We start from the raw sequence: 13316 nt of genomic DNA, 5'->3' as shown, positions 1-13316 counted from the left end.
AAATAAAGAAAGCATTACAGAGAACTCAAAAAATGAATACAGATTTCTTGTTTGCTACCCTACTAATCGACTCATGACTGATTTATCTTGTGAACCTTCAGAGTTGGTTGAGAACCAGTAAACCAGTGAAATACTGCCTTAATTAATAAATCAGTATTAACAATCTGATAATGGACATATGCAATATCATCAGTTTTGTGCAGAACAAGTAGTTTTAATTTTGATATAAACCAGCTTTGCCACCTTGTAATTTACAAAGATACCTTTTGTTGCTCTTTTAACACATTAAGCTCCTCAAACTCACAAAGACAAGAAAATGTGAGCAGGAAACTCAGCAGTTCCTCCTGAATATACTGTACTCATAACTCGACAGATGTCCAAAGAGTGTGAAAAACTGATTCCCATGACCCACGTAACCATGCAGAATTTTACTCTGACCTGTTTTTACATGCCACACAGGTAACAGAAGCAGAAACCCTTCACTGAACTGCGAACAAGCTAAGACTGAGTAAAAGAAGAGGCAGGTCGGCCTGTTAGGCACACATTCAATATTGACCCAAGGTTCAATTCCTCATATAGCTTTTTTCCTGACAGATCAACAAAAGTCTCAAAAAAAAGAAGAAAAGAAAAAAGGAGTGAACAAAGTGTTGGTTCACCTCTGTGACCTCCAGAACAAACTGCCAAAGACGATTCAGCACTTTAAAGTACTAACAGCACTGGCACTTAAAGAAGCAGAGCACATTTCTTTTACTTATTATCTTGCAACAGCAGTTTCATCAAAACATGTCAAAAATTGAAGAGAAACTTTTAATTTCTGCAATTAGGAATTGAGCAATCTCAATACTTCAATATTTAATTGAATGACTGATTCAAAAATCTTGAGTCTCTTCCACATGTCCTGTCCAGATGTGTGCTGCTACACTATACGGCAGTTTATTTTTACAGAGCTCTCATACATATCATGGTTTCACAGTGGACCCCTAGAGGTTTGAGAGATGTGTGAGGGATTCTCAAAGAGGTGAGAGAATTTTCCACAACCGAAACCATGTGCAAAAACAAGCCGAGGTGAGCCGAGTAAAAACAAAACTGACCAGATAATGAAGAAAACTTTGACTAAGAGTAATATTTTTTGCACTTCAGTGAGGAGTTTCAGGGACTTACCTCGCTCATGGTAACGTGAGCTTAATCGCAACGTTTTGGTGGCAACAAGTGTCACTGTCCTCCAACATGACAACACTGGAGCTCTGATCCTCAACACCTCTATTAAGACTTGCAGGAAGGAGATATCCCTCTCCCCCTGCTTATCAAAGCCTCGTGATGCCATAATCAGAACCCTATCGGCCAACCTGCCACCTTCGCCAGTCGGCCCATTGTGCCCCGGCAGAATAAACAAGACTCTTGTTGTCGCTTTGAGGACAAATGCTGCCTGAAAGGACAAGCCGTGTTTGAACAGCCAGGAACAAAACCTCACAGTGACATTCATCTCCACATTTTAACTTTGCCACATGAAGCCTAAATATTGACCAAGGTGCTCTTAGCCAGTTCGCCTTGAAGGGCAATGTAAATGCATAAGAACTAAACAGATTACGATTTTCAAAGGCTGTATTTTTGATGGCCAATATTGACAGAAGACATGTTAAGAAACATGATGATGAAACCACTACTCACTATTTTCTTCATGACAAATGACTAAAATCCACATATCTGTGGTTGATCATTTGACCAGTGAACAAACACATAAAATAGCTGAACAACATTAATTTGTTGACCAAGTAAAAACAGACGTGTATGGAAAGTTTTTAGAAAGGTTTGCTTGCCATGTTTTTCTTTTCCTCGTCTTTTTTAAGATTGTGCTTTTGGCATTTTCTGCTTTATTGGACAGCGACAGTAGAGAGCGGCAGTCAACAGGGGAGGGAAAGTGGGTATGACATGAAGCAAAGGGCCTGAGCTAGTTTTGAACCTGGGCCACTGCGGTAATGACTCAGCCTTGACGGTACTTATTTACCATGTGACCTACTGGGGCCCCCCTGACTGCTCTCTTAGTCAATTACTCTATTACTCTTTAGTCAATTTCAGTCTTTAAACTGAAATGCATTGCTTTAGTATGTTGGTGCCTTTCAATAGGAGCAATCAGTAAGATCCTAGTGGTACAAAATAATTAAAATTGATGTTTACTAATGGAAATTAGCAATCCAGAAAGGTTATCCATTGGCAATTATTGAAAAACCAAAGACAGGAGAAATATTATTGGACAGAATTTAAACAAACAGGCTTAAAATTATCTAAATTTAGTGACAGATGAGTGAAATATTAGCTAGTAAAAGTGTTCATCTTGTGAAGCAGCAGAGTTTGTTAAGTTTTAAAAAGTAGCATGCACATTGCAGTGGCTGTGTTGCATAATGAGATGGACACTCGACAACGTGTGGAGGCAGCAGAGGAGATTATCTGTGTCGTTAGGTAGGCTCAAATCCCACACAGTCAGCATTTGGAGGGGAAAGGGGAAGATAGGCTTCGGATGTTGGAGTGATCACGTCGTACTGTGTGGCTGATGAGTCAATGCATTCCTACATATCTTACCATGAGTCTGCAAGGAGATCCGAGTGCACAATATGCTGAGTTTCTAAGTTTTATCATCAGCTAACTGTGAATTCTGTATTATGCAAGCACTGGTTTTCAAAACCTTCCAAACACATCATAAATCAAGAAGGGATGTTTGCACTGCTTAAAATCAAATACAAATGCATACTGTACGTCATATGCTGTGAATTTAATCAAGGGAACAGTCTGAGACCGCAAAACATGTCTCTAATTCTTTTTCTTCCCGTCTGGTGCTACGTGTTGATTATATTTGTATTGGGGATCAGGCTTTTAGCAGTCACGAGCTTTATCATTTAATATGATGCAAACAGGATTTTCTGTAGTCAAACAGAGAGCATTTGCCTGAGAGTGTTTTCACACCTCCGTTTTTCAAGATGTCCAAATGATAAACTGTTACGTCACAGGAAGTCTGAGGCTGCTACAACTAATGAAATATGGAAATAAGTAGTAGGCGGTGTAATCTGGGTACTGATCCTTCTATCTGAGGTCTGACAGTTCACTTCCAGACTGCACAGATACGATTGCACTATAATGTCAGTTCACTATTGCAATATGTGGGTGGAGACGCGATGACACCAGTTTGGGTGCCTGCCGTTGTCCAGACCAGCACTTTCATAGAGACCACGAGAGTCACATGATGACTAACAGGAAAAAGGAAAATCCAAAACATATTTTGGTAAAGTTAACAGTTTTACACTTTGAGGCCTCAAAAATGGAACATGAAACAATTTCTGCCAGGAAAATCACTTTGGTTGGGGTGCCCAAGACTTAACCTTTTTTTAGAGTAATAGTTCGACATTTTGGGAAACAAGCTTACGCATGTTCTTGAATTAGCGGAGAAGATCGTAACAAACAGGGATCAAAATGCCAATCAGTGCTTCTAGTAGATTAAACGAACATGATACAACGGTTTTATTATCTTATATCTTCTACGTTAAGTTAAGCTAACTGGATGCTGGTTATAGCTTAACATTTAATGAAGGGACATGATAGTGGTACCGGTTCTTCTCTTCTTCTTCTCATAACAAGTTAGCAAATAAACACTTTTGCCAAATTCTGTAACTAAAGCTCTGAAGAAATAGTTTGACATCTCCTGGCTCATTTTGAGGCTGCCAGCACAGACTTACACAAAACCCTCGTAAAACCAAAACCTGATATTTTAACATTTCAGTTTTTGTACATATTGAACAAATTACATATAAAATTAATTGGTGAGGTGTATTTTGTTGGAAGTCAATGTTTCAAGACTTCATGCTAGGCTAAGCTAACAGTCTCCTGGTGTCCCCTTCATATACAGAGTACTGTACAACTCTCAGCAAGAAAGTAAGTAGACGCATTTCAATTTTCAAGTGTGAAACTATTCCTTTAAGGGAATATAAACCAAATAGATTAGAAACCAATGGCCTAGACAGTTTCCATCTACCAGATTGCTGAAATACACTGAAGCAAAACACTGAATCCCTACCAGCTCCAGTGGCTCTGTACTGTAGCTGACCCTGACCTCTGACCTTTCCGTGCAGGAGGAGAAGCAAACAGAAACATTTGTAAACAGTTTCAAACTGAGCCACCAGCACAGTGGGTTTCTTAGCACAACTTTTTCCTGTGAATTTGAGAAAAACCAGTTGGAATGCTCAGAGTGCTCCCCTGTCGAAAAACCTTTTAAAGCCACCTCTCTAACTAGTGACGCTTTGAGATAACTTAAGGTAATAATTATTACCTTGGGCGTTAAATACTTGAGAAAAATCAATGAGCTGGAAAAAAATAAATATGCATCTCAAAAAGCACAAGAACTAGACTGAACATTAACCAGCCACAGAGTTCATTTAGAGGTTACATTTACCTAAAATGAACCAAAGTCAGACTACATATAGGCTCTGAAAAACTCTATTTGCTCTATTTAGGATAATGATAAGAAGACCACACACAGAAATAGAGCAAACCACGCTACTCAACGTAACAGGCGAGTCACATGTTACGTTGAGCCTTCTATGCTTTAATTAAGTAAACTCACCTTAACTGCATACAGATAGTCCATCAAACTACACACAGGTGTGTGGTTGCAGCCTAAAATACAGCAAGATAGCTGTATTTACTTTTCCAATGTCAAAAGTAAAAGTCAGAGGCGCCGGCTTCCTTAATGGAAGACAATCCGTTTTCCCATTTCAGTCAGCCCTCGTCACGTGACCTGGGCAGATAATCAGGGTCGGAAGATGACAAACTCAGTTTCACAACGTTGGCCTTAAAAATCCAAACAGGATTAACTGAACTCTCCCTGACTACACATGCACACACTCACAAACACACATTGTTAAAGGAGATAATAATTAACTTGGTAAAGCTGGAGCCAAGAGAACAACCAATAACTGCAAAGGCACTGTCATACAGCAAACATTTTTATCTTCACTGAGCTTCTTTGTCATCAGGCTACATCCTGGCAAGTCTCATTATAGCTAAGCCATATTCTAGACCACAGTCTCAATACGTTTTATGGCAGTTAACTGTCTTAGTGGATATAAATAGCAATAAAGACATGCTGATTCAGAAAAGGCTTAACTGTTGTCAGTGTACACCTTCACCAAGAGTTCAAGGAGGCCAAAGTTAAAGGGCCATAACGTAGCTCGAGGATGGGCCTGCTAATCTTTACAGCAACTAATACAATTTTTATCTTATAAAGACAATGTCTTGTGCAATGTAAATAACTAAAGGGTATCCAAAATCTAATTTTTGGGTAAAGTTTTAGGAAAGATAATAAAAAGATCACGCACACACACCAGTGTGAGGGACCTTGGTCTTCTCTTGCCTATGAACACTCCCTCCTACACATCTGACTGCAAGAAATTGTGTGCATGAGCCTTTAAAGTCAAGTTTTGGGTCTAATTATAGACCATAAGCTTTCTTGGAAACCACACAAAGACAAAAGTGTCCAAAACATATTGAAATTCTGCAGAAAGTAAAGTATTATTTAGATTAAAAAGGCACTTCTCAATTCCATGTTTTCATCTTAATAATATCACCTGGAACAAATGATAACTAGAATAAGAATGAGGGAAAAAAAATCAAATAAAAAAAATCAATGAAATATCATCTAAGTAGTAAAAGAAAATATGGGAAGTAGTTAAATCCATGGCCTCTCTGCACATTTTTCATGGATCAGTAGTTAAGTGTCATATATCCACTTCCACCTCCTAAATACTCTGCATTCTGTGCCTGAACTGGCGGGGTTCAATTTCAAACATGGACAGCACTTATGTTGTTTATGTCCAGCGAGGACCCAGGAACCCCTTTCCACTCTGCATGCAAGTAGATGCAGGAGTTTTCAGCATGGTCTCACAGTTGTGCAACACTGGAAAAGGAAGCAGCTGACAAAAAATGCAAAGCCAAGGGAAAGTATTTCCTGCATTGGTGTGGTACTGACTGCTCTGGTGCAGCAAAATGAACACCATGAGCATGTTTAAAGGACTGAACCAGAACCTGTGCTCCTTCAGTAAGATTAAATTATCTCTCAATAGTGCAATAAATGGTAAATCTCATCTTAAGTCTGCCAAAAGTAACCTATTATGAAGTGGAAATCTCTTTTTTGCCCCCACTGTGCTTTAAACAACACGATTTCCACTCACCTACCAATTTTACCCACAGAACAGTGAGCTCTCTTCAATTTGGGCTGTTGAAAGCCATTCCTGGAACCAGAAATCCTAACTTAAGTAAAAGAGCATGAGAAAGGTCGAGAAAGGTGGATAAACCAGTGTAAAAAATAGAAGCAACCCTTATAATTCTTGGAATTCACGAGCCATCACAAATTGATGATATCTGACAATATGAGACCATTCATGGGGGGAATCTTCCTTTAAGCTTCTGCTGCAGCATCTCAAGATGAACTTGTTGAGAAGCTCTTGAGTTGAGGAATGCTGCTTTCTTTGGCTGCTGACCAGCTGCCCCCGGGCAGCATGTTTATCACATCAATCCCATCAGAAGCCATGCAATTATGTTTTTCATTATGTGCCAATATTATTTTAGTGTTTCCAACACTGGTAACGACTTAAAGAAGAGAGGAGGGAAACCGTTTTCAGTTGTGGAGCCATTGACATTCTTCTGAGCTCTAATGAAAAGGGAAATTCAACAGGAGCCGCTCTCTGTGCAGATCTGAAGTGTGTTTGAACTATTCTGAACATTTTTATTTTTGCATTCAGAAGTACCTCTTGTTGCCAAGGAATTGGCTCTAGGATGTAACTGGATTTGTACACACATAAATGTGGAAGGAGCAGCACTGTCCAAAATACACACTCTGATGCCAGAGAGGACTGAGGGAGCTGATGCAGCAAAAATCCAGCACAGAGAGAACATTAACTGAGGTAGGGACAAGTTTGGAGCTGAAGAGTTACAGTCTCATGCATGAAAAGACATTGGCATTTAACCTGGTTTGTCACCAGGGTCAACAACTCTCATGTGTTTCATCATGTGGTCGATGACGCAAAAGTCTGACCTGACAGAACAGGCTGAGGCTTTTCTGTATGTGATCGGGTGGACTTACGCTGTGAATAACCGATGCCACGGCATTTGTAATCTGGTTGGGAGCGCTGGGGTTGCTCATGGCTCCACGGTGGAGTCGCTGCTGGAGAGGATCTGGAAAGCTGGTTTGGATTGGTGCGGCTTTAGCCCTTCTCTTTCTCACTGGGACTCAGACAGCTTTTGGGCAGCATAACCTGGAGACAGATACAGATCCGTTGGTTAGTCAACGTGAAGCTAGAGATTTATGACATGAGGCACTGAGATACTGTAACTGTGGGCAAGGGATCCCTGAATATGAAGTGCAGTCAGAAAGTATAATGAAAGTGGTGTGTTTAATATTGCTTTGGCTCTTCAATCAGATTTGAAACGCTTTGAGCTAAAGGCTAACATGAGCAAGCCAACATACTCACAATGACAATGCTAGCTTGCTGATGCTAAGCAGGTATAACATTTACTGTATTAGTTTTATTTTTTTGGGAGTATGTTAACATTTGCTATACAGTGTTGGTGACCTGTATGTGAATAAAGTGCAAAGTCGACAAAATACAAAAACCACTGACACCTTGCTAACTCCGTCTGTACTGTGACATGTGGTCTCACTGAGGACTAATCAACAGTTCCAGGATTTCGTGGAAGCTCCTTGAGTACCATTGAGGCCTCAGACCCACTTTAGAAACAAATTGCCTAAACTGAGTGTCGTTTTTATGGGCTATGTGTAATATGTAATGATGTGGGAACCCATAAAAATGACTCCATACTATACTCTAGACTTGAGACATGTTGGCAGCAATGTCAGAAGTTCATAGTACATAGCAGCACTTCCTGACACTTTTCCTCCCCGCCATTCAAGGTCATTAACCATTTGAGTCAGATAAGAGCTAGATACCATGGTGCTACTGTGCTGAGGACCCTTTGATAAGCGGCGGCACGTGCCCGTGCTAACCTCCACCTCCGTCACTCTCGAGTCTTAGTGGTACGACAAATAACCACAGGAATTCAAATCTGAAAACTTTGCTAGGACCATGCAAAATGTTAAGGAAGACTACAGGAGCACAATGATGTGCGTTCATAATGTCATGAGAGAAATGTCATTTAGATAGAAACATAGATCTTGATAAAGCTGAAACAATTAATCGAGTAGTCAATCGACAACTAGTTTCATAATTGATTTATCATTTCAGTCAGTATTCCTTTCAGTACCATAAATTCAGTAGTTCTGGCTTCTCAAAGGTGAAAATGGTTGGTTTTCTTAGTTCTTTATGATTGTAAACTGAATGTTTCAGTTTCAGACTGTGAGTCGGACCATGTGAGTTTTTAAAACCAAATAAAAAAATGGATCAATCAGGAAAATTGTTGTGTGCAGCCTTGCTTTAAATCGAATTATGCTTTTGTTAGGCTGCAAAAACCCAGCTGATATTTGCATGAATTAATAAGAGCGTAGAATTTGGTGTCCAAACAACACTGTATGTATTGCCAGTCCCGATATATTCATAATAATTGAACTGCATGACAAAATTCTTTGCTTTACAGTTGTTAAATGTACTTGGCAAATCTTACTAAAATCATCTCGCTTGCAGCACTGTCGACAGAACAGTGGTTTTCCTTCAGTCTAAAAGCTGAGGAGGGCCCTCTTTTGGTTCACTTTTCTGTGTCACAGTATGAAATCATGTTCTGCCAAAGTGAGCCTGGCTCTCTGACAGCCGTTATCAAAGACGCGATAAGCCTCACTGATGCCTGGACACACTCATATGAATGACCTTGTTAAAAGGGAGAGATTTCTTAGAAGTACAGTTGATGTAGGTTACATTAAAGCACAATCAATAACAGGAGATTAAATGCAATGCAGTAGGATTTAGGAGCTGGGCAGTGAGCTTGTATTTAAATGTGCTCTGAACAAAGACATCGCCTGCCAAAGAGACCTGAAAACTGACACTGAGCAGACAACACAACATTTTGGCAATGCACTTAGTTTGCTCTGCCACAATGGTGATCAAAGCAAACAAATGTAAATTACATACTAGAAGCTGTTCTATTCAGAATAACAACCACAACTGGCTTGGGGCATTGCAACCTGTGCAGTAATGTCAATAAAAGGAGTCTACTGGGGTTATCTTAGGTGTGTTTGAAGATTACTTTCTCAGTAAATCTAGAGCCTACCACTGTGGAAGAGTCAGGGCTGGCTACACAGGGATAACGTTACAGAACCCTGGGATCCTGAGCAAAAAGCATGGGAACCAGTTTATCTACCTCAGGGCATGTCTGTAATAATACAGATAATAATGATCAGAAGAGAAAAATAATATCACCTGCAAATGTCTTCATCCACAATGATCTAAATGTTCATTGTCCGCAATCAGGTCCAACCATTTAGAATAAAAAGGAACTGGTCTCTTAGGTAATAACTGAGACGGCCAAAAGAACATGGATGAATGCTGACAGTGCAAGAGGAACTGAGGACGAGATGCTCTATATTTCTCCTTGAAGAAGTTCATCATGTCTTCCCAGAGTCATCAAGAAGCCCAGCACCTCGCAAAAAGTTCCTTAACGAAGATGATGGCAAGAGGAATTTTTTTCCCCTTCAAATCTTTTCCATGCAAGATTTAGTCACAGCCTCAAATGTGTGCATGCATGCTTTGGGAAAACTATCCTTCAGGGAGGAAGTAAGTATGAAAACAGGAAGAAGGCAACTGCTACACAGACTGACGCCTGTCAGGAGGAGCTGTAAATTTATAGAAAATAGAAACAGGGCACTCTGGGATTCTTTCTAGTGTCCATTATGTCAGCCCTTAGAAAGACTTAAGTAAAAAGTCATGTTTATGCTTGGACCTATGTTCCAAAGCTAATCCAGGTTAATACAAAATGTCTGAATGTCTACCCTGCCTATAGGTTAACTCAGCTTGTCACTGCATAACAAGCTGTCGCAGTCATCTTCAACCATCTACAGAGAGAGAGAGAGAAGACGCTAAGAAAAGATTACAGTCAGGATCACGTGTGTAAAGATGTTACCTTTGACCAAGGAAAAAAATAAAAACCAACGTTTCTGCTTAACCAACACATTTATGTAATATATGGGCCTTAGATCTCACAATTCATCATGTTTCCTACTTAAATGACTTGTAATCTGATAATGAGTCACCTGCTATTTAAAGTTTCCGAAGTAACTTAGCAATGAATAGGTGAACTACCCTTTCCTTTGCATTCTACCTTCAGAGGAAGGTGGTTACTCAAGATCATGAGTTTGGCATTTTTTTGCCATGAAGATCTGTGAGGCAACTCATCTCTCCCACACAGTGTAAGTATCTGAGTATATCTCAGAGTAAGTCTCTTTGGTATGTTGTAAATTTTAGGTGAAATGGTGTGTTTTCCTCCTTTCATTTGGAATAAATGGCACATTTTCGGGAGGAAAACAAAAAATAAGGTAAAAAGTCAGACACTGGCCTGGCAATGTCGACATTTGTCTTTTTTTCCAGAATCTGAGAAGTTTTAGGTCCCCCCCTTGCAGGGCTCATCTTAAAAAGATACAGGAATATGGGGCACTCAAATATTCAGGAGGAGAGCTCTGCATTAGGAGCCTGGAGAAGAGATGAATCAGCACAAAATGCCCATCAATCGCCTCAAAAATAGTTTTTTGTTCTTCAGCATCCTTCACTGTAATCTCATAGACATGGAGTTCCACAAGGTTCAGTGCTTGGACTGATACTATTTACCTTATATATGCTTCCTCTGGGTAATATTATCAGGAAACACTCCATTAATTTCCACTGTTATGCAGATGATAGTAATAGTGTGATAGTGTTTGGGTTCAGGGGCAGACACCCTCTCTACATTTAAGATTAGGCTAAAAACCTTCCTTTTTGATAAAGCATATAGTTTAGGGCTGGCTCAGGCCTTGGAGCAGCCCCTAGTTATGCTGCTATAGGGCTTAGACTGCCGGGGGACTCTCTCTCCTCCTCCTCCTCTCCATCATTATGCCTCATCTCCACTTAATGCCTGCTACTAACTTGGTATCTTCCCCGGAGCCTTTCTGTGCTTTTCTCATCCCTCAGGTTCTTATGGATCCAGGTCCTGGTCCTTCTGCTGTGGTTCTCTGGCTTCATGAATCACTACTGCGGATTATCAGCCGCCGCCACTTTTTACTGTTATTAGTCCCGTTATTTGTCATGTATTTCAATGCTACCACATTCCTATTGTCCTAATTCATATTGCTTGTTGTGTGTTTTGTCTCTCTCTCTCTCCCCTCAATTCCTGAATTGTTGGGTCTCTCTCTTAATTAAAGAGTTTGGTCTTATCTGCTCTTTATGTAAACCTTCTTGAGATAACATTGTTATGAACTGGTGCTATATAAATAAAGAAAGATTAAATAAAGATTGATTATTGAGTGATGTGACCTTTGGCGTTAAATATACATCAAAGTATAGAAATTCTTTGCTATGCATCCTCATAATGACATTAAGGGAAAGGAGCGAGACAGTCAAGCAACTGGACAAAGGTTACGAGCCAGACTCGAACTCACGACACAAGCCCACGTGTGTCTTAACCCTGTGATCTGCCAGGACACCCCGACCGGGCACGGCTTCAGAAAGCAGCTTGGAACGAGAGTGTCGACCACAGACTGCAGCTCATCTACAAATTCTATCAAAAAAGGCATAATTAAAGAACAGTTCAATAAAATGCACAAACTGCCAATAAAAATGCCTGTCCAGAAATAGAAGCTTGATCACAATGTCCAAACCTCAACCAACAAACAGGCCTGTACTTATAAAAGCAGGACAATGACAGGGAGGAAGGGAGCAATTTAAGGTTTCATTAGAGAACTGGCTTTACTTTTCACTTGTTTCAGGCAATGCATGTTTAAAGAAACATCACATTTTCCTCCAGAGACACTGATTGTGATAGCTCAAAGTGACATGAGAACAATTAGTGGCCTCAACGTTTTATCTCAGAATAACATGCTGTAACAGTTTACAGTTTACAGTATCATTATCACCTGTTAAAGACACATAGGAGCACTGTTGCAGAAAGACATGTGAGTGATAAGCAAATGGGTCAAACAGAGAACAGCTTAGGAGGACAAAAAGACAAACACATGAGGAAATTAGGTCGGTTTCTTGTAGCTAAAAGTGGTCAATTCTGATTCAACTACAGCACTTCTCCAAAACATGGCCTTTAAAGGCTAAAATTTAGGATTTATAAGAGTTGTAATGGAATGTTTATGCTACTAAAACACAAGTGGGCTGAAAGTGGCTTGTTTGAGGCCTTTTCTCTGCTCTGTAACCTGTGGAACTAAGCGGGATTTGTTTACAGTTGTTCGTGCTATGGCTGCAGATCATCAAGGTTCAAGCCTGAGTCAGCTCTATTTTCTTCGCCAGTCCTCTGGATACGGACCTGACAAATGACGGTGCAGGGCATCTAATTGAGGACTAACCCATATAAGCGATTAAATTAACAGACAATAACTTAACAAGCAGTACAAAGGGACATTCTGACAAATTAAGACAACTTGAAAACATGACTGCTGGTCAAGAAATACAAAAAGAGATCCATGATCATACCATACCTTTGCGTGCTTACAGCAGAGAAGCCACCGCAGACATTGTAGAGCAATTCTGAACTCTGCTGAGAAGAGAGACCCGGGGCTGGTCAGAGTGCAAGACAAAAACAAACAGAGGGAGGAAAGAGAGATAGGGAGACAAAAGGAACCAGAGTTAGAGATGTGGACCGTGAGCCTCGGCCGATCGTGTGCGGTGCAGCCTCTCGTCTGTTTGAGTGCTCTCTCAGTCCAACATGCACGGACTGATAGCAGCAGCCTTCCTCCTCAGGATTATGTTTCCTCCTCCAGCCTGCTGACAAGTAGCCATGTGACTCCAGGACCCATTCAACACTGAGTCAGAGGCTGCTGCTCAGACACACAAATCTATCTGACACGCACACACACACACACACAAAATTCCTCATCATTGGTTGCAAATGTCCAGTTTTGACCAGTTCAACAAATATGTAATTTTCCTCACATTATTTGAAAAAATAGAAATCGTAAAGAGGTTGGCAGTAATACAAGTAAGTAAAACACTGTATGGCCCTTTAATCAGATGAGGATCACATACAGTTTTTCTTCATGTGGAAATACGTTCTTTTCTGACAAGGTCTATTTCTCAACCTGCAGGGTTGCCATGCAGTAGATTCATGTCTCAACACACAGACATCCAAAAGGT

At 40.3% G+C, this 13316-nt stretch overlaps 1 protein-coding gene across 2 annotated transcripts in view; it reads right to left on the bottom strand.

The window, feature by feature from the left end:
• Positions 1-12929, bottom strand: part of slc4a2b (solute carrier family 4 member 2b) — a 30685-nt gene extending 17756 nt beyond the window's left edge. For both annotated transcript variants that reach the window (XM_070853024.1, XM_070853023.1), the window contains exons 1-2: positions 12662-12929; positions 7127-7298 (exon numbers count right to left, since the gene is read on the bottom strand). In XM_070853024.1, coding sequence (XP_070709125.1) covers positions 7127-7186 — 60 coding nt within the window. In that variant the 5' untranslated portion in view covers positions 7187-7298; positions 12662-12929. The remainder of the gene's footprint in view (positions 1-7126; positions 7299-12661) is intronic.
• Positions 12930-13316: the final 387 nt, after the last annotated feature.

Source organism: Pempheris klunzingeri, chromosome 21 (genome assembly GCF_042242105.1).
Source record: "Pempheris klunzingeri isolate RE-2024b chromosome 21, fPemKlu1.hap1, whole genome shotgun sequence".
Lineage (NCBI taxonomy): Eukaryota > Metazoa > Chordata > Actinopteri > Acropomatiformes > Pempheridae > Pempheris > Pempheris klunzingeri.
This window is presented reverse-complemented; position numbering and strand designations above follow the sequence as displayed.